This window comes from Manacus candei, unplaced genomic scaffold (assembly GCF_025592945.1).
Source record: "Manacus candei isolate 608988 ecotype Guabito, Panama unplaced genomic scaffold, ASM2559294v1 h1tg000041l, whole genome shotgun sequence".
Classification (NCBI taxonomy): Eukaryota; Metazoa; Chordata; class Aves; order Passeriformes; family Pipridae; genus Manacus; species Manacus candei.
The window spans coordinates 4343482-4369602 of NW_026138089.1; the positions used below are offsets into that span (position 1 = coordinate 4343482).

The window sequence follows — 26121 nt, forward strand, 5'->3', positions numbered from 1 at the left end:
AGTGGCATTTCAGGCTCAATCATAACTTGAATGTTTCATAATGGACCGTCTGAAATGGTTTATGTATTTTTAATGGACTTAAGCAAATAAACACACACATGTTCCTGAAATAAAGACAGACACAACACTTTTTCATGCCTAAGGCTTTTACAGTCACTTAGCAACACATGGTTTCTGTACTTCACTACACTGAAGTCGAATCTTGCTTCACTGCACCTGGTTACAGAGATCATACTGCCTCTGGGAAGGGAAATCAGTTTCCAAACTAAAAGAAATGCAGAGTCTTAGTCTTCAAATCTACTGATATGACCAACATAATCTTAATAGATCATCATTAGTCATTCAATTTGCCATTTACAAAGAATTACATAGCAAGCATTGCATATCCTCTCTTTGACTCTATTCAAATGGCAACTGTGATGCCACTCAGCGCACACTGACACAGTGCCCACAACAATCCGTCTAAGAAAAAAAGCTTTTATTTAAAGGAAACATATGAGATATGAAAACACATTTTCCCCTCTGTCTACACTTCATCTCAGTTTCCACCAACTTTCTGCTACTTTCTGCAAGTGCTTCCATGAGTGCATGAGTTAACTCAACAGTCCCTGACTCTTTCACTGTCACCTTGACCCAGTCAGGATCATTTTCTTGGAAAAATTTAACAGCTGCATTGGTTTACCACCATATGCCCCATCAAAAAGACTAGTCCTTTTTTCACAAATTATTCTGCTTTGTGTTTCATTTTCCCCCATGTTCAGAGACTGTCAATCATTAATCTGGAAGAAAAACAACCAAAAAAAAAAGAACTCCAAACAAGGCAACACCAACCCATTTTTTGCTTTCTGGTGGCTCAGCTTCCTACATACTCAGCATTCTTTTGAGTATTTCAGTGGTTTTTTTGTTTTTTTCTTTCCATCCACTAGGTAAAAAAACTACTTTCTCTAAGAATGGAAGAGAAAATACAGCTAACAAATTCACAGGGCTTTACAGGGTGGTAGTTTCACAAGTTTGGGAAAAAAAATTCCACATCTCTTTACAGCATATATATCAATGACAACTAATGAGTCATCAAATTAGTAGTCCCAATAGACTATTACTGACATTTTAATCTTCAAGATATTCCACGCCTAATTCCATTTCAAAAAGCACTTCAAAACTTAAATCAAAGGACAATATATCTATAAGTAAGCCATTTCAAGGGGAAAAAAAAGAAGTATAATAAAAGAGCAGAAAGAAACTACCAGAATCATAAAAAGGCATCAATGCTAAGTACCTTAGGCACTTTTTACATTACATTAAATTACAGCTGAAATTTTCTGTAAAATTGTGCTATAGATAAATAAGCTACTCTACAATGAAAAAGAGAAAAACATTACTAAAGAGCATAAATTGAAACAACTTTGATGTAGCTTCTTGTAAACAAAAAACAGCCTCATATTTCCCACAATCCTTTAATTTCTATTTTAGCTTATACATTATACATTGACTTTTAAAAGTCAACTGCAAGAAAACAACTGCACAGAACATGTATCCAGTAACACCACAACTTCTGAGGACTGCTTTGAACCTTATGCAACAGAAAATCTTGCATAAGAGCAGCACTTGAAGGATACAAGGTGAGTCTGAATTTCTGTCAGCATTATTGACAATGAGCTATAACACTCTCATATGAACATCCTTTTGATGTCATGTATATAGGTAGATATTGCCTAGTTATTGTTTTCAAGGGGAGCTTTTGGTTCTAACTTTCCCCCACATCTATTTAGCTATCCACTCATACACTTACCCCCTACTTGTGCACTTATCTAAAATGGGGGCATTTTTGTATAAACAGTGTATTATGTATACATATACTTTAAACTTCAAGAATGTGGCCTCCTCATCATGAACTATTTTTATTTAAAAAAGAGAAGAGGGAGGGGAATATTACCACAGTAGGTTAACAAAGATTTTCCTGCAAGCATTTGATAATAGAGTTAGGGTGGAAGGAATAATGTTGAAAATTCAAATAAAAGTCTTGAAAATTTAATATATAGCTGTTTACAGCAAATACATGTTGCTTTGAAAATATAAACAAGCTGGAAGCGCAAAGCAGCTTTAATGAGGAACCAATAAAAGAGTCACATCACTAAACTATTAAAACCAGTTTATTAGCTAAAGATACCTGAGGTAATCAGCTACTTGGTATGACTTGAAATTTAAAAACTTTAAGCTATATTTAGCAAGTCTTTAAAGTCCTTAATAACTAGGACTTAAAACAAAAGTGATGAATTGTGATCGAAAACATTATAGGAGAGATACTTTGTAAAAATAGTACTAAGGATATTATTCTTCTTCATTCATATATTTGACATTGTCTTTACCAAATGAATAGAACCATTTTATAATACTACATTTGGATTCAGAGTCAGAGCAGGGGAGCTAAGAAAGTAAATTTCCATTTTATCCTTTTAACTGGAAAACAAGCCTGAACGTAATGTTTCTCAGTGAGATTTAATATTTGAAAGATTCCTCACTTAAAGTTACAGACATTTGATTACAAAAACTGCAGTGGTACGCAAAAATAGTGCATTACTTAAGAAATAACTTGTGATGTTTTACAATAGCTTTTATCTGAAAAACAGTAATGGCTAAAAGCCCAACAAAGAACACCCCCCTGGCATGGGAAGTGCGTCCACTGGGGCAAGGAGTATATTGACACTTTTTTTTTTTGTATCTCAAATGTCTTTAAATGGGGAATAAGTTCCAAATCCCTCAGCTGATGCAGTGCACAGGGCACTTCTGTACGTGCTCCATATCAGAGTTTTTAGCTCCAAATCCCAGGTGGCTATAATGTCCAGACAAAGTATCTGCGGATGGTTGTCTTGGTCTTTCTTTGCTATTTTCCCTCCTGGACACCACCTCCCAAACTGCATCACTAAAGTTGTCACCCCACATCATTCAAAATCTGAGTTTACCTCCAAATGTTGCTGTGAGACAGCTGATGTCAGAAGTGTGCTCTGTGACAACAATGCAAGACAGATCCATGTTAGCCAAGTGACTACCCTCCATCTCCACCCCTGTTACAGAGAATTACTTCCACCACACAGTCCCTCTTTAAAATGGTATTTAGGCAGAGAACTAAATGCAGTGAAGCTTCTATAGAGGAGTATTTACATGCCTACAGCCATGCTTCTGCTGGAGCACATTGCTAAGTAAATCCCACAAGACATTAAAGCTGCAAGACAAACATTAGTGGTTTTAAAACTAAATAAACACAGCAAATCATTGTGAAAGCTGATTAAGGAAAGTAAAAAACATGTGATGAGGGCTACTAATGATCACTATTAAAAAGCAATAAAAGAAACAGGGTGTTCAGCAGCAAAGATTTCTTTAAATGTCTGGTAACTTACAAAGTCAATATAAAATTAGACTTTTCAGATATTCACAAGATTTCCAGGGTTTCAATTCTAAAGAAGAAAGCTTCTTAAGTGAAACTTTAATGAATTCCTAAGGAATAAAAGCATTGAGAATGATAGTAAAAGCTACCTACAGATGGCCTAAGAAAGCAAGATATTTTCTGTTCCTTACCTTATCTGTGTAGCTACTGCTACCTTTCTAAAACAAAACCAGCACACTTAAAATGACCAGTTCCCGGCACTCTCTGAAGCTAAAAAACCCAACTAACTAAGTCAATAGCAAGACTTCATGAACACCATCAAGACAAGAGCATCTCACATTCTTCCTGATGTGTATTTGTGACTGAAACAATCCTGTTGGCACAAATCTAAATTCATGAATGAATCAAAGGCGAACAAATCACAACCCAAAACAATCTCACTCCCCCAACCTGTTCACCCATAGTCCTTTAACATTTATCTTGTATCATCAAGAAAGAACAGGCCTTTTTTATTCATTGCAGAGGAAACAGACAGAACAGATAATGCTCAGCCTTTGATTCCTATAGAGAGGCAGATAGTGTAGGAGAGAAAGGCACAGTGCAAGGAAATGGTGGCAAAAATCATAATAGTCTCATGAATTTGTTTGTCTTTTTTTTCCTCCAGTGTTCTACTGCAAGGGAAGAGTTGATTATAAAAATGAGCAAGAATGCAAGCCCTGAATTAAATAAACCATCAGCAAGGATGATGGTATCAAGAGTGAAAACCTGTAGGAAGAGGCTATGAAATAATATCCTAAAATCCTAAGGAGGAGAAAAAAATCCCTAAGCCAAAATAAAGCAGCTGCATAGAAGCAGATGATTAGTGAAAATGCAAAGCAGGCTACAGTAACTTGCAGTGCTCTGAAGGACCTGCTTCCACTGCACACTGGCCTATCAGGTCCTGGGCAATGTGCAACACACATAGACAACTGGATGGTTAAAACAAAGTATGTGTCTTCCTGCATTTTATTCCAGAGTTGTCCCTAATAAATTATTATAACTCGAACTTTGCTAATTATTTAAAGGTAAAAGCAAAAATAATCAATAGATTTTCTTAGACTTCATACTTATAAGTGGGATGTAATTCTGTAATTTTTTCTTAGTTATCCATTTAGCGCTGATAATAGGGGGGGACACGACTCAATATCACTAAATTCTATGAAGAAACACTGATATTACAATTAGCTACAAAAGGTGAAAAATAAATCAAGCAAGCCACCATAATTTTAGCACTTTTTACCCTCCATCTTGATTAAAGAATCATTTTTTGACTTTTGGTTAATAAATCTAAACATTAGCTGTAACTTAAACAACACAAAAAAATCCTGATGGAACTCAGTTACTGGAGTTCTATTTTTAAATAGTACTAATGTTATAAAAATTCAGAGCTAATAAAATGTGGAGATTGTATTTTTTTATAAACCTTTGACCATTATAAAAAGCTGCTATCTGCTGTTAAAAAAAAAATGCAACATTACCTTCTAGGTCTTTCACCAAAAAAAATTTATAAATTATTTTAATTTAACTCCTTTTAATACAAAAGGAGAAAGATTCCGAGACAGAAAAAAACACTTGTTGAGGTGATACTGAAAGATTGAATTTACAGTCTTAAGAAAGCACAATGAGGATTTTCGGTGTGCTCGATGGTCACAGAGAAAAAAAGCTCAGCTAAGACATTTGAAATGCAACATTGGAATGCAATTGTTTTAAGTAGAGATCAAACCACATGTGTTTGGGACTACTAATGGAATTTTTCATTATCATTCTTCTGACTACAGCCCAATTTGATTTCAGAGCATGCTTAAATTTAGACACATAAATGCTCCTTTTGACTTCAAACTGTAGATTCAAGAACTGCTTCCTGATTGGGGAGTTATGTTGTTCTTGGAGAACGTAAAACTGCTGTTCTCCAAAAGTATTAAATAATAACATTTACTCTCATTCACACTGAAAAATATACATAGAGAAATATTTAACTACACCATAGTGAATTAGTAGTATCAAGGATAGGGATGAATTTTTAAGAAAATAAATCGATATTGAGTTATTTCCTGTGAAATACCGCAGCAGTTGTTATTTTACCCACCTCCTCACTAATCGTGGACACATGAAAAGGGACAGGTGGTTCTTTCCCTGAATTAAAAACTAGACAGTGATTCACAGCTACTTCTGTGAAAAATGACCAGTTTGGACAAGTGGATGGGATGCCCTCCATGACTATTTCTCCTACCCTATCGATCCCTTCTCACAACTCAACAATGGCACAACAGGCCACAGGCCAACAGACACAAAACAGACGTCATGCCAAAGGCAGCCAAGAAGTTGAAGGCCTGGGCTCTTCTCCCACAGCCAGCAGTGCTGGCACTTCCATCCCTGTTTGAGGCTGGCTGATGGGAGGAGCCCAGTGGGGAGCACAGGGCGGCCAAAGGATGGACTGGCAGCATTGCCCCTCCCCCCTGGGGCCTGGAAAGCAAACGGGCATCCTCACACTGTGTGGTCAATGGGGAGGGAAAAGCTCATGCTCCATTTCCAATCAAAACCCACATACAGAATTGAGGGTGAAAATAAAATAAATCTAAATATGAGAAATTTGCATTTCCCAGGCTTGAACACACAGGACTAGTAATACTGCTTCTCTTGAACTCAGCTGGGAGGCAAACACAACTAATCATCAGTGTTGCACTCATTTATGAAAGGGTTAGAGAAAAAAGCATTTCTTTTAGGAAAGGGAGAGTATCATCATACAAAGTCACGCCAACAGGCCAGAGAAGAAGTTTAGTTTTTTGTAGTTTGGACTGATGCTTCTGAAAACCAGAAAAAGTCTCAGTCCTCCTACCTAACCCACTCTCTCCTTTTTCTCCACTCTATCTTCTCAAGTACAAACAATCCCTCGAATTTCTGCTTGGCAGCAAAGAGATTTTTCATTTCAGCAGAACAACACACAGATAGAGACAGACCTAAACCAGGGTGGGGTGGGGAAGGTTCTCAGGATTCCACTCCCAAATGAAGCCCACTAAGCAAGAACTTCTCATTATCTACTTCTGGATTTCTTAAAGGCAGTATGTACAAAAATGTATTCAAAATATTCTACCTCCTTGGGAACGGAACATGTGTCATCCTAACAGGTGTCTAGATGATATGAACTGTATGAAAAAGTAGATTACTAAAGTCCAATATACACAGACCTTTTGAACCAGACAGCTAATTAAAATTAAAGACAAAATATAAGAAATTAAATATACAAACTATAAAGTGGATTTCTCAAATTTATAGTGAGTATATTAGACTAGAGAACCCAAGATGAATCTTACTATTGAGATATGGAGAGGTATATACATAGCACAACTCAAACTAGTATTATAAAACCAGGAAACAGAATTTTTAGGAAGCTTTTACTAAGTGCTAGTATTCCCTTAATTTGGTTAGACAATGATCTGGAAAGTGTAAAACAAAATTACATCAAGAAAGTAATAGCCAGTTACAATTGAGGAAAAAATAAATTGCTAAGCAAATTGTCTCATACCTGTTGTACTATTGTTGTTAGTTCCAGACAGAGCTGTATTACATTATTTCTTGTTACTGAGTAATCTGTGACAGCAGCAAAAGGTGATCTAAAAAAAAAAAAAGAAAAAAAAGTTGAATAGTACTAGCATATATCCACTTGCAGTTTCTAAATTCCTCTTTAAGAATTCCATTTATAGAAACATTTTTTCTGACACTTAACTTCTGGACTGCCTTTACTCCCCCAGAAAAAGCCCAGCTTGTCTTCAGCATTTGTTTGGGAATACCCTTACAAAGGCAACCAGAAGCACTACTTCCTCTTGTGATATCAATGGTGTCCAGATGTGAATCAGATCAGAAAAGCTTTTGGCTGATTCACTCGGATTCTTGGGATTTGATCTAATATCTGGTGAAAGTAGTGGAGGGACTCAGAATAAGTAAAATCTTTATCTAAAGGGGGGAATAGCATTTAGAGCCAGAGATGCATCAATGCTCAGAAGCAGCTGCAAAGCCTAAACTGGAAGCACAACCAAACAAGTCCACACACTATGCTACAGTCAGAACTGTTTAGCGAAATACACAGTGTAATCTAACATTTACAGACATTACCTATGTATATCCTATACCTTAAAACTTTATATTAGAATGTTTAAAATGCTTGCCTACCTGGAAGCTTGCTTGCTTTCTAGAAGAACTGCTAAAATGTATTTAGTTAGTGAAGCTGGCAGTCATCTGATTTCTGTATTACAAGTCTCTCTTAATCTATAAACTCAACTTGGACTATATTCTAAATTCAAGAAGCCAAACACTAGTCAGGACTGGTATTTTCTCTAAGAGGAGTCAAGACCTTGACATCATCAGTGTTGCAGATGAGGTTTTAATGGACATTAATAACATCACAAAGATGGCATTTCTCCCTAATATACCTGCTTCCAACATTTAAAACAAACAAACAAAAAGGTGGTAAAGAACCACAAGGATTGTAATGCCTGAATAAACTAACAATAGATCATGCAAATGTGCCAAGATCTCAAAACAATACTTTAAGTGTGGCTGCCTTTAAATTAAGCTGGGTGACTAATCCCTTTCCCAATTGCCTTCTTTTATCACTTCACACATATTTCTATATACCTTAAAGAGTTTTACATATTACGATTTCCTTATTTAAGCCTAAAGACAAGCTTTCAGTACAAAGAACTCTGCTATAAGAAAGTCCAAATGATAACTGTAAATATAGTTCTACTGGTTCTAGTAGGTTTCTAAATTTCTTTTCCATAAACACAATTAGTGAAATTTTAGTGCAGGCAGATTTGGAACTGTCCATTAATAACCCACGTGAACTCGCCTGTCTGTGCTGGTTTCGTTTAGTGCTCTCTTTCTTCTCCAGGGCTTGCAATCCAGCCCTGAGGGTTCATAAGACAGAATTAACTCTGAGGTGCATACTCAAGTCTGGCAGCTTTAATTTGATGTAATACATCACACAATGACATACACTTTCTGCCTGTATTTTCTAGAGAGAAAAGCAGTATAAATAAAAGTACAGAAATTGGAAGCTAGGCAGAGTATAAGAAACACAAAATAAACAGGAGACTGAGGACTTGGTAGACAGCATGTGGGTAGGTTCCAAAAGGTGCCTTATGAAAGTTAGTGGACACAGATATACAATCACAATTCAGAGTCCAACTTTTCTGCAGTGTATGGCAACCACTACAGCAAGTCAACCCACAGACACACACATAGATTACTTCTGAAGTTCAGGAGACATATGAGCATAAAAAGTGGGATGAGGATAAATATGAGGATAAAAAGTGACTGAACTGCTTGGTTATGAATCATAATTGAGTTGACAAAGTGTTTGGGTAAAGATCTCAGACACATGGTGTGATTCTTGAGGTGTCCTGTGCAGGACCAGGAGCTGAACTTAATGATCATAATGGGTTCCTTCCAACTCAGCATATTCAATGATTCTATGATGTGCTAAAAACATTAGTCAAGATGCACAAAAACATTGATATTTTTCCTTACAAAATGGTAACTGTTGAGGTTCTGATATCTACCTGAAACCCTGATTTTAAAAGGTCATGTTCATTTAGGAACTCACTTTTATTGAAGATTAATGGAATCAAGCCAGCAAATGGTATTATTTTACTTAAAGTATGAGGGTTAATACAATTTGATCTTGAAATTACACAACCGAAATCTATTTGACATTTCAAGGCCTCCAGCATTTCTCTAAACAAAATCACATGGTAGGCTTTGGCTTCTAATACCGCATCATCTTCCTTCATACTTCTGTAATTTAGTTTGGTTTCACGGTTCATGAGGAAAATAATGGCATTTTTACCATCATTGCTCTTAGTGAAGATCATTCGAAATGCCCCAAATCAACTCTGCTGACATTAAGGAACAGGCAAAGGGACTGAGACATTATTCATTTTTGTTACATTGAAGTTAACACAGTGAAGACTTGCAACAGGATGTGAAGCAGACAGCAAGGGTGTCAGCAGGAGGGAGAAGACTACTAAAAATCAGTAACAAACGTAATATCTTGAAAAGTGCTTAACAGCTTGGAAAGATAAGGAGACAGGTTCATGTTTTATAAACTTTACTCCTGCAGAAAATCTAAGGGATCCTCCAGTTGCCTCCTCTGTAGGTCTCTGTAGGGGCCCCCTGGTGCTCTAGTGGTTAGGATGCAGCGCTCTCACCACCGCGGCCCAGGTTCGATTCCTGGTCAGGGAACCCCTCCGGGCAGATGGAGCTCGTCAGCCCTGTAAGGCCATCCATCTAAGAGAAGGTCACTCTAAACAAACCTACGTCCTGAGGACCTCGCTGACACCGTCCAAGCTCGCTCGGCCCCAGCAGATGAACCTCAGGATTAAAGGGTGGGCTCAGTTCAGCACACACTGTGTCTCATCTAAAAAATCCACTGCGCAGGCTCCAAGGGTAAAGACCTTTCCCAAATCTTCGTTCGCGAAGACTGGTCATGATGATGAGGTCTCTGTAGCTTATAACCAACTCCCTCACATCAGTTTCTGCAGATGCCTCTCTGGGGTACTGATGCAAACAGGACCAGTAAAATGGCAATTCACTTTTCCTCCCCCTTCCCACTTCAGACTTCCCTGGAGGTAATCTGTACGCACAACCACACAGCCACTACTGCATAAGCAGCTGGAGAAATGGTAGGGGCCTCTCTAAATATTAACCTCCAAAGGAAATATATTTTGGTATTTACATCCCAAGCCTCAACTTCAACAGTAGAAATTCAGCAAGACTTAGTATAACAACGTGCCAGCAGTTTCAATCAAAATATCAACGAAAACTCCATTGTAGGATCACTGACTGGATTTCATATGAGGTACAGTGTAAAACACCAATCTGACAAAAAACCTCTATATTGGTAATATATCCACTGATTGTAATTTTAATACAGCACAGTATTATTGACTGTGAACAGATGAATCAACTTGTATAAATGCAAATAAAGCCTACATACACCATAACTTCAGTTGGTTGCTAAAACACTTTCCTCCTCGAGGCACATACTAAGATTAAGGAATTCCCTGTCCAATTAGACCACTTCTCTCTACTTAAAAAAAATTATTTCCTTGGCTTGGTAGACCCATTTTATCAGTTTCCAATTTTTATTCTGTTCTTTCAAAGCCACGTCTTTCACAGTCCCTTGGACCTTCAGTTCTCAGGTACCTCCTACAGCTCCAGTGAAGAAAATTCTCTGAGGAAAAAAAAGCAATTTTCAACATGTGTACTGTCCAAGTCATAGAATCATAGAATCAGCCTGGTTGGAAGGGACCTCCGAGATCATCAAGTCCAACTCTTGATGCAGCACCACCATGGTTACCAGACCATGGCACTAAGAGCCACATCCAGTCTCATCTTAAAAACCACCAGGGACCATGAATCCACCGCTTCCCTGGGCAGCCCATTCCAATGCCTGATTACCCTCTCTGTAAAGAATTTCTTCCTAATATCCAATCTAAACCTCCCCTGGCAGAGCTTAAGACCATGCCCTCTTGTCTTATTGATAGCTGCCAGGGAGAAAAGACCAACCTCCACCTGGCTACAACCTCCTTTCAGGTAGTTGTAGAGAGCTCCTAAAGTTAAACAAGAACTAAAGAACTGCCTTGCACTGGGGCCACATGCTGCCACACTTCCTGCTGTGACATTGACCTCAGTGTCTCATTGTCTCTCTCAGTCATTTCCATTTGCAGAACCTTTTTTACTCAGTTTCTCCTGTGATTTGTTTGTTCTTCCTTCAAAACCAATTCTCTTTCTTTGCAACACGCATATGAAAACACCTTTGTAGCCCCACAGCACACCTACCTGACCACATGCCCTTTCCATTCATTGCCACTTCCAGACCTCTGCTGGTCTCCCCTTTTCATTCTTTGTCTACCCCTTCTATACCTGATATCGTAAGGAAAAGAGATTTATACAATCACATCAATGCTTCTGCAAACACATGCAGGGTGTTTTTGCCCTTAGTCTCACCTTTCCTCCCTCATTCCGTTTTCCAACTTTTGAAGCCATTAGTCATTTTCAAACCACTTTCACAAATGGGTGGGTAATAAGTTTCAAGGATAATTAAGTTCATGTATGTTTTGTGATCGTGCATGCACCTGGAAAAGTGGGAACCTTTACATTTTTCCACTGTGCAAACCCACACTGTGAGTCTTTACCTTAGGACACCACAGTAAGATGAAGAGCTTCTAAACACCTCATTCACAGGGGAAAAATGATCTTACTTTTTTTTTTTTTTAAACATTAAAATAAATCAACTTCAAGACCTTAGTCTATAGGACGCAAGGTTTTTCTAAGACAAGGTATGCCAGACTTACTGGTTCTTTTCACATTTTTTTTAAGTCAGTCTTTGACATAAATAATAACACCTCTGAAAAGTGATTTTCTTTATACATTCGGTAACACACATTTGGTGTGTGTACACTTTTATGAATTGAGACCTTATTAACATCTTTAGCAGTATCAGCATCTTTCAGAATGAAAAATAAAATTATATTATCTAACAGTAATTAATTAAGCCACCCTGAAGGATTGGTAAAAAAACCAGCCACATTAATGTAGTACAGATAATTCCCTCACAGCCCTAAGAAATAATACAATTCAACAGCTATTAATACTCACAGCTACTGATTGCACATGAAGGAATATCCTTCAGAAACAATTAAAAATTTGTGAAGGAGATACAGACACTCGGCATTTCTATATTATCAATATCTTTGGCCACATATGCATTAGCCTCCTCATCTGTCTTCTTCATATAAAATTCACTCAGGGGAACATGATACATAAAAATATCTATTTCACTTTACAAAGTTTGGACAAATACTGACTGTTGTTAGTAAAAGCATTGCCCAAAATATAAGTTAATCATATTTCACCACTAGTTGTAGTACTAAGGTATTTTATAACGACAGACTTTGTGAGGGGTTTAAAAACAATCCCATACTTATTTTAGCATCCTACCAAGGGAAAACATCCTCAGAGCCTTTTGATTACACATAATAGTAGAAAATCTTTTAAAGAGAGAGGCAACCAAAGCAGTAATATAACTCAGTCTTCAAAGGTAACATATTAAGCTCAAATAAAAATCTGAATGTACAATACTGTTGTATATATATTGTGCCAAATCCATCTGTGATTCATAGTTTTAGGCTTTCATGAAACAAAGATTTTATTTGTCTTTCTAATGCAGCTGCTTTATGTAGAATCAGGGAAGAATGCAGTAAAATTCACAGCGGATAAAGGAATTCTTTAAATGAGTGCTCTATTAAACATTTACAGCTGTTCCAGGAGCACAATACAGTTAAGTACCATAGCATTCTTAGGCAGCACTTACTGACAGGTTTGGCATACCATTCAAACCAGCATAAAGGAAAATGTATAAAGGAAACAAGCAGGTTTAAGACCAAAAACCAATCGACAGAAAGTGCATTATTTGTGTGGTGAGTAAAGAATCACTGAACTCTTTTGTTTTTGCTGAACTCTTTTGTTTCTTTTCGCTTGGGTTTTCATTTGTTTACCCCCACCATCTTATGTTCAAGCCAGATTTACCCTGTCAGGACAAGTAATAACCAAGCACAGTTAACGGACTGTATGAAGTCTGTTATAAAGGAGACTCTAAACCAGTAATACTTTCTTTGTAAGTAAGAAGTTATGGGCTTGCAAACAATGTTCCTTTTCACTTAAAACTACAAAATAGCCACACCGTAAACATCACCAAGGCTCATTCACCAAAAACAATGAGGCAAAGAAATTCAGCTGAACACATTTTACTTATAGTGGAAGAAAACATATGCATTGACCATGTCACCATGGTAAAAAGAGGGAGATCCATTTTGGAGTGGGGAACGTGTTCTGCTACCACAATGCTTTCATACAAAGCAGCCTTAGAGGGAGCACTGAAGCCGAACACCTAGAATTGTTCAGTCATAAACAAAGAGTGTTTACATCATTGCAGGCTACACTTCTCTGATGCATCAGAGCTCACAGCTTAAGGCTTGGAGGCCCTGTTCTGCTGTCAACCACTGAAGCATTCAAATGTCCTTAACTTCAGGCACAGATTTTAGCCTTGCTTTATAGGATTTATGTATACACATAAGTGCTTCACAGAATACTAGTACATTTAAGCCCACACCAAAATGATTTGCCCACCTGGGGTTTAGAATTAAAGGATTACACCCCGCCCCACCCCAATCTGTGAATGGCCCTAAAAGCAGACCCAGATTTGCTAGAAAGGCCTTTTACTCTGAAATTTTTCATTTTGTTACTTCTGTCAGCAATTTTACCCTATATTTTACATAACCAACAATTTCTATTTACAGTTGGGTTTTTTGTTCATCTTCTTGTTCCATTCTGTCCAAGTATCATGTATCTAGACAGCAGCAGTAAATTAATCAGACTGATGCACATTTGTCAGCCTGCCTGCTAGCTTTTCTCTGGCCATAGCACTGAAAGACTTGAATACAAAATCTATCTCCACAAGATCTTTGCTCCTATTTCTTAGACTTCAGTGTAATCTGCAGGCACAGCTTAAGTTTTCTATTTCCTAATGGAGGATAGTGTGAAAAACAAGGGCTACAGGAGAGTTTCTGTGAAAGACATATTGAATCACTGCCCACACAGATGGCTGAGTCAAACAGTACACTAAAAAAATCCAGTGGTCCCTGACAAATCCTATTTCATGACCATTAAAAGCTGTGACACAACAACAGACGCAAAATGTTGTAGCAGTTATCTCATGGGAAGTAGATTATATTTTCTTAAATTCTTAAGAGAAAAATAAACTACAACCTTATCTTAGCTGTCTTTAATGAAGACTCAAATAAAGCCCTAAAAGTAACCAACCCTTCCTCACTCCTATTCACTAGATATGTGTTTGTAGTTTAGACAGATATTGTTCCTATTGCTAAGCTCCAAAACATTCTTCTTGATACTGCACAAGATACATGCTATGAGGAGTTCTTGCTTTGGATAATGTGGCCCAAACACTCCAGAGCAGACAGGAACAGGAAGCCCAGATGCACAACTAAGAATTTTTTTTCTTGCTTAGGGCAGTCTGCAGGAAATACAGATTTCCAGGGATTTTGGTTGGCAAAGACAATCAAAGTGTGGTGGAGGTGAATGAAAAGAACACATCAAACCAAGAACAACCTCGAAGATTACATCAGCAGAAGCCTGTGCTGACAGAGCAAGGAAAGAAACAGGAAGAGACAGAGCTAATGCAGCTGCCACCAAACGTCACCCCAGTTCAGGTTTGCTCAGGATCCTTCCTCTTCCACAAAAAGCATTATAGTTCTTCCTAGTCAAGACTACAGTAATGAGCTTTACCTGCAAGAAGCAACACTTTTACAAAGTGATTTTCAGATGAATTGTGACTGTGTACTACTCTAAGAACAAAACCTTACCTGGGATTAACAGAAATAAATAAGTCTAATTTCAATTCCAATTAAATGTGCGGATACTACTAGGCATACTAGTGTACAGAAAAAAAATACTTTTATGAGGCTGGAAATAGCTTTACGTCACAAAGTTGCGACATGTTCATGTTGTGAATTCAGAGTACTGAACTCAAAAGAGTAATCCTACTTTAATTACACATTTTTTAAAAATTCCTCCCCAGGATGGAGTGTATCAGCCCTAAAAAAGGTAGGAGAATTTCCAGGAACCTGACACATCAGAGAAAAAGGAGGATTAAGAAAGGTGGCATATATTACTATTCCATAGAATACAACTTGTATGAATTACAGGAGTAAAGACTGAAAAGAATACCAATTATTTAGCTGTAAATCTAGAAGACCTGATTGACAGAATATATTATATTCTAATTCCTGAGAAGTATTACTGGAGATATATTGATGCCAAGTTGCTTTGAACATCAGGTAAGTAGTTTGTTGCTATAGCCTCCAGTGTGGCTTTCCATCAGCCTAAGAGCTACGTTAATATCAAGTAGAAACACATCATACTTTCACAAAAGACTCACAGTTTTTCAAGAAACTATCAATCTTGTCAGGAAATTCACTTGGAAGAATTTTAAGATTAGGGAAAGCGTATAAAACAAAACATTATTAAGCTGCGAAGAGCATAGGTTTTGCATGCTGAGAAAATAACAGGAAGTTAAAATTAGTCTACAAAGTTTAAGAACATAATCTATCAGTGTGATGACAGCTTCTTTACAGGACATTATTGGAGAGCTGTTTCATGCTCCTCAAAATCATCAGCCAACCTCTTTCGAAAATAGCTAGAATTCTCTACTAAGTTTTCCAGCTCCTAAATGAAACAAAACCAGAAGACTTTTAAAGCCTGGCAGTAAAAGCTACCCTAATTTTCAGTAAAATTCAGTTTCTGACATACATCTGGAAGTAGGACTGCTCCAGGCAGAAACCTGGAACAAAGAGTGTCCTTGGACTGGCCCTGAAAGAGCCACAGTGAAAGTGTGCAAATCACTCAGCAAATCACGACTCCCACAGTCCTTTCAATAATTGTGCCTGGCCTAACAAAGTCCATTTAGATTGTAAGTTTCCCACAGAAACATCATAAAAAGAGAACTCACTAGAGAGACAAGTGAAGCACAGCCTGTATGGAGTCATCACTATTCCCGACACATAAAAAACACATCATTGCATTTCTATGCAAGTTGGAGCTGCTGCGGGGGCCCCCAGTGGTCTAGCGGTTAGGATGCGGCGCTCTCACCGCCACAGCCTGGGTTCGATTCCCGGTCAGGGAACCCCTCCAGGCAGATGGAGCTCGTCAGCCCTGTAAGGCCATCCATCTAAGAGAAGGTCACTCTAACCAAACCTACGTCCTGAGGACCTCGCTGACACCGTCCGAGCTCGCTCAGCCCCAGCAGATGAACCTCAGGATTAAAGGGTGGGCTCAGATCAGCGCACACTGTGTCTCACCTAAAAAATCCACTGCGCAGGCTCCAAGGGCAATGACCTTTCCCAAATCTTCGTTTGCGAAGACTGACCATGATGTGATGTGGAGCTGCTGCAAGATGCTTTTTCCAGACATGACCTCAAAAACCACTGCATAGGGGCAGCCTAGTAGGGCTGTTACAATGGGGTGGACAACCCTAAGAGCCATTTCATTCCTCCTAATGGTTTGCTCCACCTTCTCAAACCCCAGAGATGGAACTGGTACTAGAAACCAACCGGAAAACTAAGATTTGCGGTCCAGATTTAATAGTAACAGTGAAAAATAAAAGTAAATCCATGTTCCTTACTTTAAATAATTATTTTTTTTAGATCTTTCTATCTCCCCCTAGTGACCCCAATACCTTTTTAGAAGGTGTATAATAAGAAGAATCATTTTGATCTCCATATGTTCCCACTTCCTGAGAAAAATGCAGTCGTTGGCCTGCCTTCATTCTAACTTGAGGACTTCACAAAGAAGAAAGAGCAAACCTTACCAATATACCCAGATGCTCATAAATCAGAAGAGTCTTAAAAAATGTTTCAGAAAACATTTGTTAGAACCAGGTGTTAAAACTACAAAGATCTTCAAAAGGAATTTCCTAGAAATCTGAAGCCTTATTTGGACACTAAAGACAGCATTGCTAAAAGCAGGCTACCACCAGGATTGCCCTCATTTTTAACTTCTTGGAACTCCTGGGTCTGATCAGCTATCATTTCAACTAAATGTAAAAGTACATGCAGTGCACAAACGTACAGTGACAGAACCTCAACTTTGTAACTAACAGTCTTTAATCACGGCCACAGTTCTAGTGAGACAAGATAAGGTTATTTCTAAACAAAAAGAAGTGGCAAAAACTAATCTATCTATGCAAAAGAACACGTTCTTCTACTGTTCTTTCTGTTTTAAAGCCCAGATATGCTGTTCTCTGCCAAAAATTATTTTTCAGGGAGAAAAAGTGAAGCCTATGGGTATTCCAATTAATAACAAGTTAGAGACAGAGTTAAAAATATACTCCCATTTTTTCAAGATTCAATACTAGACTGTTTCCATGAGATTGCATTAGTTCTCTGCAAATTTAATGTTAAATATCTAAGCAGAAATGTAGGAGCAATCTTTGGGTACTCTGGGTTTGAAACTTGGGGAAAGGTTAGAAAGGGAGTAGAAAAGAAGGAGCAAGGGTAGCTGCAATCTCCTGAACAAAACAAAGAGCTTGTAGTTCAGCTTAAGAAATGGAAAAGACTCATGCCTCACCTAAACCATTCATATGGAAATCATTTATGGGACAGAAGCCAGTTTTCCTCAGGAAAATGAAACACAAAACACACAGCAGTAAAACTAAATAATTCTGTTGGATTTTTAAAGTTACACAAAGCTCACGCTCTGAACAAAAATTCAGCTGTTGGTTACAATATAAGATACACCTTTAAATCAAGACAAACATTTTAATTTTGCTGCTGAAAGTTCATTGTGATGCATTTTATAAAGACATACAGATGAACTAATTTCAACCACTTCAGGAGTTTCAATGATCATCTTCAATACTTCCATATTACTCTTGTTATAATTAGAAAAACATCACTACAAATGTAGCAAAGGGGAGCACTTAAGTCCTGATCTCAAATACTTCCTAGGTAACAGAGGTAAAAGTATAAGACAGTTCCTATTGCCTCTACAGTTTCAGAGGTATCTCACTGCCATTTAAAAAACCTAAAACACAACATGCATGTTTTTACACACATACACTCTGAAACTATATATTGACACCTATGTGATAAAAAGTATGATTACAGTTTTGTGAACTTGATAGTATCAGAGCAATGAATCTGAGTTATGTGTGTCAAAGGGTTGTTCTATATTAATAAAAAATACATATATAACCTAAATATGTCATCCTGTTGATTTATTGTATTTCCAGATATGTGCAGGGTTATAGGGCATTTGGAGCTTTGTACTGAACTGCTATCTGAACTGCATGCTGACATAACAAAAAAAATTGGTACAAACATCTCCTCAGAATATGTAAATGAATTCTGCTTCCATTTAATGTCTACATTACATTTTGTAAAGAAGCTGGGGTTTGTGCATGTGTGTGATCTGGTTACCTGTGACACATTTGGGAGTTTTTACCTGTCCAACCAAGCCAGCAGACTTTTAGCAGCTCCAATCAGATCCACTACTGATGTCAGAAAATCATTCGGTAATTTGCGACTGGTCCTTCCATCATAGTGACCACTCCTCCTCCTCCCAGTGATGAAGTTCTGCAGATTTTTGGCAGATGCATTCAGTTTGTGAGAAAGGGTTTTTAGATTTTCTGTTTCCAAACCATAGTTCTGCATTAAAAAAAAAAAAAAAGACCAAAAAAAAAAGTTAGCTTTACAGATGTAGAAGTACAGAAGGGAGTACCAAGAACACCAAGACTGCTCTTCTACATCAAAACTTAACCATTCCTAATAATTAAGGTAGAAATACACCCACTCAGTAGTTTTCAAATGTATAGCATGTTCTGTTTCTGAAGTGCATAAAAACAGAACAAAAGAAGAGCAAAATTATGAGTGATCTTTTAGCTCGTTTTAAGTGCACTGAGAAAAACATCTCAAAAAAGAAGAAAAAAAGCTAGTCTGGAAGATTGTTTCTCAAAGCAGTGCATCAGTCTCAGTAAAACACAGAATCATAGAACAGTTTGGGTTGAAAAGGACCTTAAAGATCATCTAGTTCCACCCCCATTCTATGGGTAGGGACACCTTTCACTAGACCAGGTTGCTCAGAGCCCCATCTAACTTGACCTTGATCAGATGGTTTGCTCAGTAGATACGATGGTTAGGGATCAGTCCCCATATCCTTACTTAGAATAATTCCTAGGATCACACTTGGCATGAGGGCTTGCAACTAGCAAAAGCATGTAGTGTGGACACAGTGTGACACTAAATTGTTTTTGTTGGTTTCAGAGATGGAAGTACATTCAGTACCTCATTTTTATTCTTTCTGTCACTAAAGGACCATCAGAATCACAGACCAGAGAACACAACACTGCCCTGCTCAACCTCTATGTTGCCCATTTAAAGTCAAATTCTAAACTTTGTTTCCATTTAAGAGACAATTTCTTAAAGTTAAATTAAGTTCCTCAGCTGTGCAGCAGAGACATAATTATCCAGAAATATTAACAAATAGTACTTGGAAATCCTTCAAAAGTACAAATGTTACCAAACAGCACCAGAGAATACCCTGATTTAATGTTCAATTACAATATAATATAGTAGGATTCGTGATTTGTTATTTCTATAATAGATTTGTTTTCCTCACTCATGCAAAGAGTAATACAGTTATTACAAAAGAGGTCTTATTTTGCCTTTGGAAAGGAATAAGCAATTGCACAGACTTGAGCTTAGTATTACTCTAGAGAATTATGGAATTCTGAAGGTGCTCCTCACTTTTACCACATCACAGGGTGATAACATGGGGTGCTGACAACTTGTTCAGTTGACAATGTAAAAGGTTACTTACTATGGAAGATGGACCATTTCCTACCACAAATAATGATGAATTAGGATGCCCAAAGCTCCTCAGACGCACACAGAAAAATCTACTTCTGAATGACACTCCCTGTTCTCCCCAGCTCTCCTCCTATGCCCCCAGTTTGGTCTCCATACTAATCTGTCCACAAGAAGAGATGGGAGAAGAGATAAACTTGCCAATGCTAATTTAAGACCGCTGAAGCTTACTCACCTCTTTTCTATAAGAATTGGGCAGGTGGTGAGGTGGTGATTGTTTACAGTAGTTGTCAGGCTCCTAATCCAAACCATCTACTAAATGAATTTAATCCTCTTTAATGACACAGGCTGCAGGAACATTATACAGAAGCTAGTCTTGGTGAGGCCCCAGCCCTCCCACAACATCCACTCCCAAGCCAATGAGAGATCATCACAGCAGGGAGACACTACAGTACAGGGCTTGTCTGCCATCTCCCAGCCAGCTCCTTGTGCCTGTAAACCAAACACACTTTGTGAGGGAGCTGCTAAAACAACCACCATCTTTTGGAAGCAGAGGATGCACTGTGGAATTCAGCCTAAGGGAGCAGTGACCACACACTAAGGTGCTTTAAAAACCACTACTGGAACTTCTGTGAACATCCCTGTTTTGAGCAAGGAAGGCTTTGCAGGCATGTTTCTCAACTGCACAGTCTCTGCACAGGCACTGTCCTCTTCTACCACACTTGGTTCCCAATTAGACAAATTGTATGTTTGGGCAGCAACATTTCTACCATGTAAATATTCAAGAGCAATTATACAACAGATAAAATTAGGTTATAAATAAAAAATTACAAGATGAAAACAATTAATTGGGATTGAAAAGTAAAACATACTTTATTATGCAGCTAAATGGCTCATAACTAATAACTTATTAAATCAGTCTGAAGTAAAGGGATAAACATCAGATAAAAATAAGTCTGTTTTCTTCTGCAGTTTTCTGTGGTTGCTCTGGCTGAGGGAGCCTGAAGGAGACAGAGGAGTGGGTATGAGTAAGTTTGAAAAAAATAGCAGATTTGTCCTTACTTCATTCTGCTTCTTGAGTATCTAGCTCATTTTGGCAAAATTAATGGGGGAAGAAACAAATAAAAGATATCCTGGACGAATGATAAGTTGCCAAAAATGTCTTGCAGATCAGGTAAACCAAAACCCCACCACAAGTGAGCCCCACCCCACGCAACATGACACTCACATCCTTCGAAGTGAAGTGGTAAGACCACAAACTGCAGGCTGGACACAGGGCTTCTATGGGGCTGCCTTCTGTCCAACACACTGAAATGCTGAATTTCTTAATTCAGGGGGATGTTTCTAAGAAGCTGAGTGCGATTATACAAATATAAAACCAAGGCAGGGGTGTGCATGGGGAAGGAAACGGGTGAGCCCAAGCCCCTGCTTGCCTCGCCAGACACACCCCACATAGGGCCCATGGCTGGGGGAGGCACAGGCTGGATCACAATGCTCCTCAATAACCCCAAATTATTTAACTGTGTCTTTTGCCATCCCCCACTTTGTCACCTTGTGTGTACCTCATCTGCTCAGACAGGTGGGTGCTGGTTCCCAGCCTGCGCTGGAGTGACATGTCCACCCCAGCGGGAGCCTTGGCAGGCAGCATGCACACAGACCTCCAGTCCCACCAGAAAGTAAAGCACCAGCAAAACAGAAAACCTGCAATATTGAACACTGCAGACCAAGCAAAGCAACATTCAAATTATTTTATACATGAGGAAAACAGGCTGCCTTCATGTATAGGCTTCTTTAGAAAATCAGCTCCTACAAAAGCTTAGTGGTTTCTTGTTATCACCTAAGTGATGGCCACTCATAGCCACACTCTTTTTCATATTGTTTTTTCACCATCAGATACGAGGAAAGGAAGAGGCAGTGTTAAGACACAAAGCCTATTTTCACATATATTCATCAAATGTGTATGTGTGTGTTCTTTAACATAAAAATGCAGCCTAAGCTACATATAAAATTTAGTCTTACATAAGGATGGCACTGACGTTGGTAAAGCGTCCACCTGTAATATGAGACAGAGAAAGCCAGAGATTGAAAATACAGAGATAAATTTCAGGCAGAATATATTTTGGGGCAGCTGTGTTTATTGAAGCCTTCTAGTAAAAGGATCCTAAAACATCAGCCAAGCTAACAAAATCCCCACTTTGTTTATCACTAATATTTCTGGCCCACATTAAAAGAGTCACATGTTGTGAAAAAAGACTGCTTAAATAAAAACTGCCAAGTGTAATAATACTTTATATGTGATAATATACTATTAACAATATGGTTTTCTTAGAAATGCACTGCATTTATTTTCAAGTACCGTAAGAAGATAATTGCAGGCAAAGGAGACAGTTCTTCGTTTTCCCGTAGTCTGCATTTAGCCAGCACTAACACAAGTTATGCTTTCATTAACCAAAATAAATTCACAGTCACTGAAAGAATCACAAAGAAATCTCTGCATGCTTGTAGAGATTATGAGAAGGGATGCAAGTCTACACATCCGCTTTCTCAACGAGAGGCCAAAGGGCAAGAGTTTTTTCAGACACCCTGCCTCAACAGAAATGGCTCTAATGCAGTCTCTTCTGGCAATCATAAAACAAGAACTTGATGAATCTAAGCTACACAGAGTAATAGCTTGTCAGCAGGTGTTCCAACTAAAGGTGGTGGGAGCTATTAATAGACATCTTACCTGCTAATTACTTTTCTGTGGCTTCACATGACAGTGTGAGTGATGAATTGTAGCTCTTTTCTTCACATGCTGACAAGCAGCAGCTCTAATCACCACTGATGAGTTTTGCTCAGTTTTTTTGTGAGAAGAGTCAGCCTAGTCCCCCTGCCAGCCCATCTTTGCATCAGCACCACATGGGTAGGAAGAGAGTTTAGTAATCCCATGGGGAAGTAAAGCAAAATTAGCTTTACTTGGATTAGCTTGATGAATGTTCATTAATTGTTTTCCCTGCTTCCCTCAATGAAAATAAAAGAAATTAATAACAATAAAAGAATCAGACCTCATTTCATCTCTTTTCCATGTTAAATTCACTTGACTTGCTGGTGTGGAAGTGTGTCTGACACTGTCAGCAAAGCTTAAAAAGTAAAGTGTTCCTAACTCATACAGCGCTAACTATCTCTGCTGGCTCAGACAGAGTGTCTAGAAGCTGTCAAGACCTTTAGTTTTAGGGTATTTTTATACTGCCCATTGCAAGAGCAAAGACGTCTCAGTTAACAAAAAAGGCCAAGCTCAGATCTAAACACACTGCAAAATGCAATACAGACATAGTCACAGTCCCATTAACAAATCCAGAAATCCCCTAGAAGTCTCTATCACAACTTTTATGCAACAATGAATACCTACATGTCATCAAGCACATACATCACATCAAGTTCAGTGATACTGTTTGGCTCCTACAAACACTCAAGACAGAGAAATGAGTATGTGGTCCCACTGTCTACCTCCCTAAATCACTATTTCTTCTCCTCAGCCCAGAAAGCTGTGAAACCAGTGGAGAAAAAGGCATGCAGTGACCAGTGCTAACTCTTACTGAAGAGACACAAGATGGGAACTGAAAATCCTACTGCTAACACTGGTGCTTGGAGGCAGAAAGAAAATAAAAACAGCATCTTCACAGGCAGGCAGAGCAGATAGCAGTGCTCACATCAATTAATTTCTACTGCCTGTATAAATTGGAGAAGGTAAAGGTTATTTTTTGTTTGGTAAATGTCTGTCATCACACACACAAACACTGTATTTTAAAGAAGGAAAAAAATGGCAACCTTTTAAGAAGACAAATTTTATAGTCTAGATGGCTGTATTGAGTAATAAATTATGTGTAAAAAAGTGCAACTTCTCAATTATATTTGATATCTCTCAGTAACATGGATAACTATCACAAAGATGTAATAATAATTTTTCTTTCTTATGCAATAAAAAGGCTTTTTCCACTTATTCACAGGCTGAACACAGGAGTTTTAGGCAAGAATATCACATGGCCACTAAGAAATTTACCTAAAATCACCTCAGGTTAGTTTAATTCTGCTCCTCACTATTTTTCAATGCTTTCATCTTTCATATTTATTTCTTGAGTATCATTTCTTTGCTTTTAACCAAACAGCCTGGAAACAGTAAAGTTCACGGAATCCTCATTTCTCAGGAAGCCTAAGGAAAATTCTAAAGGAATAATCAAACCAGCATCACATGATACCACAGCACATGGCAGCCACTTCAAAACCACACCTTAAAATTTGTGGCGGACAAAAATTCATCAAGAAAAGTTCCAAACTTCATCTCCAAAGTTGTTTTTAAAAATGAAAAAAGAAGCATTTGAGCCTCATTCTCCAAAACATTTGGCTGAACACATCCCACAAACTGAGGCAGATAGCTTACCAGCTTAAAGCTGCTAGCAACTGATATCACAGCTTGTCATATGGAAGGTGCCTTATGTAACTTTATACCTCATCAGATCTGCCTACAACATATATTTCTAACGGCCCTTCTTCCAGCGTCACAAAATGCCAGTACTAAGGTTATCTCTCCTTCAAATAGCACTGACATATGGGGTAATTTAGAAGTGCACAACACATGATCCTAACACATTTGTTTCATAAACACAGAATAAGTAGATAAGAACAAAAACCCAGATAGCTCAAGTATCATTTACTGCAATTATTAAACATACACTGATTAAAAGGCAAAGGGTTTCAAAGAGTATAAATATTTGTCCTAAATGTTTACAGTCAGAAAAAAAACCTCAGGTGCATGATACTTATAGCCCTGCAGAACCTTGGAAAGCTTCACAATCATCATCATTAACCCCTTTCTTGAAAAATGCCCTTCTTTTTCTACAGCACAATCAAGCAACACATCAAAAAGCCAAGCCCTGGTCACGCTTTGTAGCACTAATAGAGCAATTATATAAACTATTCTTCTTACTCTTATTCAATCAACAGACTCTGAAACACCAAGTGCTCATTACTTTTTTGTTTTTCTACTTTCTCATGTAATTTTGTCCTTAGTCAGTCAAGTGCTCTTACTTCTCCACAATTGAAACTACTAGTTACATATTCAGTTATATGCATTTCACAAAGTCTTAAACAGCTAACCAGCAGTTTAAAATATTTCTTTAAAAAAAGGAATTAAGTAATTGTTATGAACACACTACTTCTTTAAAACATTTTACAATGTAACAGCTCTTTTCCTTCAGTCTGCTTTTAACTAGGGGGTTAGATTTTTATAAAGGCTCCCTTCCAACCCAAACCATGCTATAAGTCTGATGACTTATCAGTCTGAGACTGATGAGAGGCAGGATGTTCACCCTTTGCATACAGACAGATTCACTGTCTTTGGCAAACCACAGGGTTTACTGCATTTCGACGTAAAAGATCTGCTAACGCATTTTTAATGTGATCTATATGAGCTATCAGAAACCCTTTAATTCCTTAGCTTTATTGATAGAAACCCTTTAATTCCTTAGCTTTATTGATCTGGTCATGGACTTCAATGTTTTCCTTCTCTGCAGTTAAGCCAGCTCAGGCTGAAGACAGGAAGGCATATGATATATAAGCAGAACTTTAACTTGCAAAGGGCAGCAGTGAAAAGGGTAAGTAATTTTTCTGCTATGAGCAGGCAGAATATTAACACTAAATCCAAACTCCAGTACATACAAATCTCCATTCTGAAATCAAGTCTTTCTCATTTAGCACTATGATGATTAAGTCTAATAGTCACTGTTACTGACAAAAGTAGTTTTCAGACCTGACTAGTGATAAGTGCAAAGGAAAAGATTTCTGTGTGAGAAATGGCAGGAAGATGAAATTAAGATAAAAGGCATAATTCTTAAGAGAAATCAAATCATTCATGGGTAAAGTAGGTCTATTTTTTACATTCATTTGCATATAAATGTTTTGTGTTAGTGGTAAATTATAAGTAATTTCATGCCGTTAGTGCACACCAATGTTTTCTCTGCCAAATAATAATGCTATTTCATCTGCTGCAATCTTCTAGCTTTACAGATTCAAATATACAGTGTATAATAAATTCCTGTACAGCCATAGCAGATTTAAATAACTAGCATGAAACTAGTACTGAAACCAGTATGCTGTATAAAGCAAAAAAACTGTTTTACTTTATTGTTTAACCAAACTCTATTCTACACAAATGCAGACTCCCTGAAGAAGTATTTTGCAAATTCACAGGGACTTATGAAGTTCTTTGCTTATGGAAAACTTCAA

At 37.9% G+C, this 26121-nt stretch overlaps 1 protein-coding gene across 6 annotated transcripts in view; it reads right to left on the bottom strand.

Moving 5' to 3' along the window:
- CNKSR2 (connector enhancer of kinase suppressor of Ras 2) overlaps positions 1–26121 on the bottom strand; it is a 205143-nt gene that overhangs the window by 137399 nt on the left and 41623 nt on the right. For all 6 annotated transcript variants that reach the window (XM_051794856.1, XM_051794854.1, XM_051794855.1 and 3 more), the window contains exons 3-4: positions 18500–18702; positions 6945–7032 (exon numbers count right to left, since the gene is read on the bottom strand). In XM_051794856.1, the coding sequence (XP_051650816.1) occupies positions 6945–7032; positions 18500–18702 (291 nt within the window). The remainder of the gene's footprint in view (positions 1–6944; positions 7033–18499; positions 18703–26121) is intronic.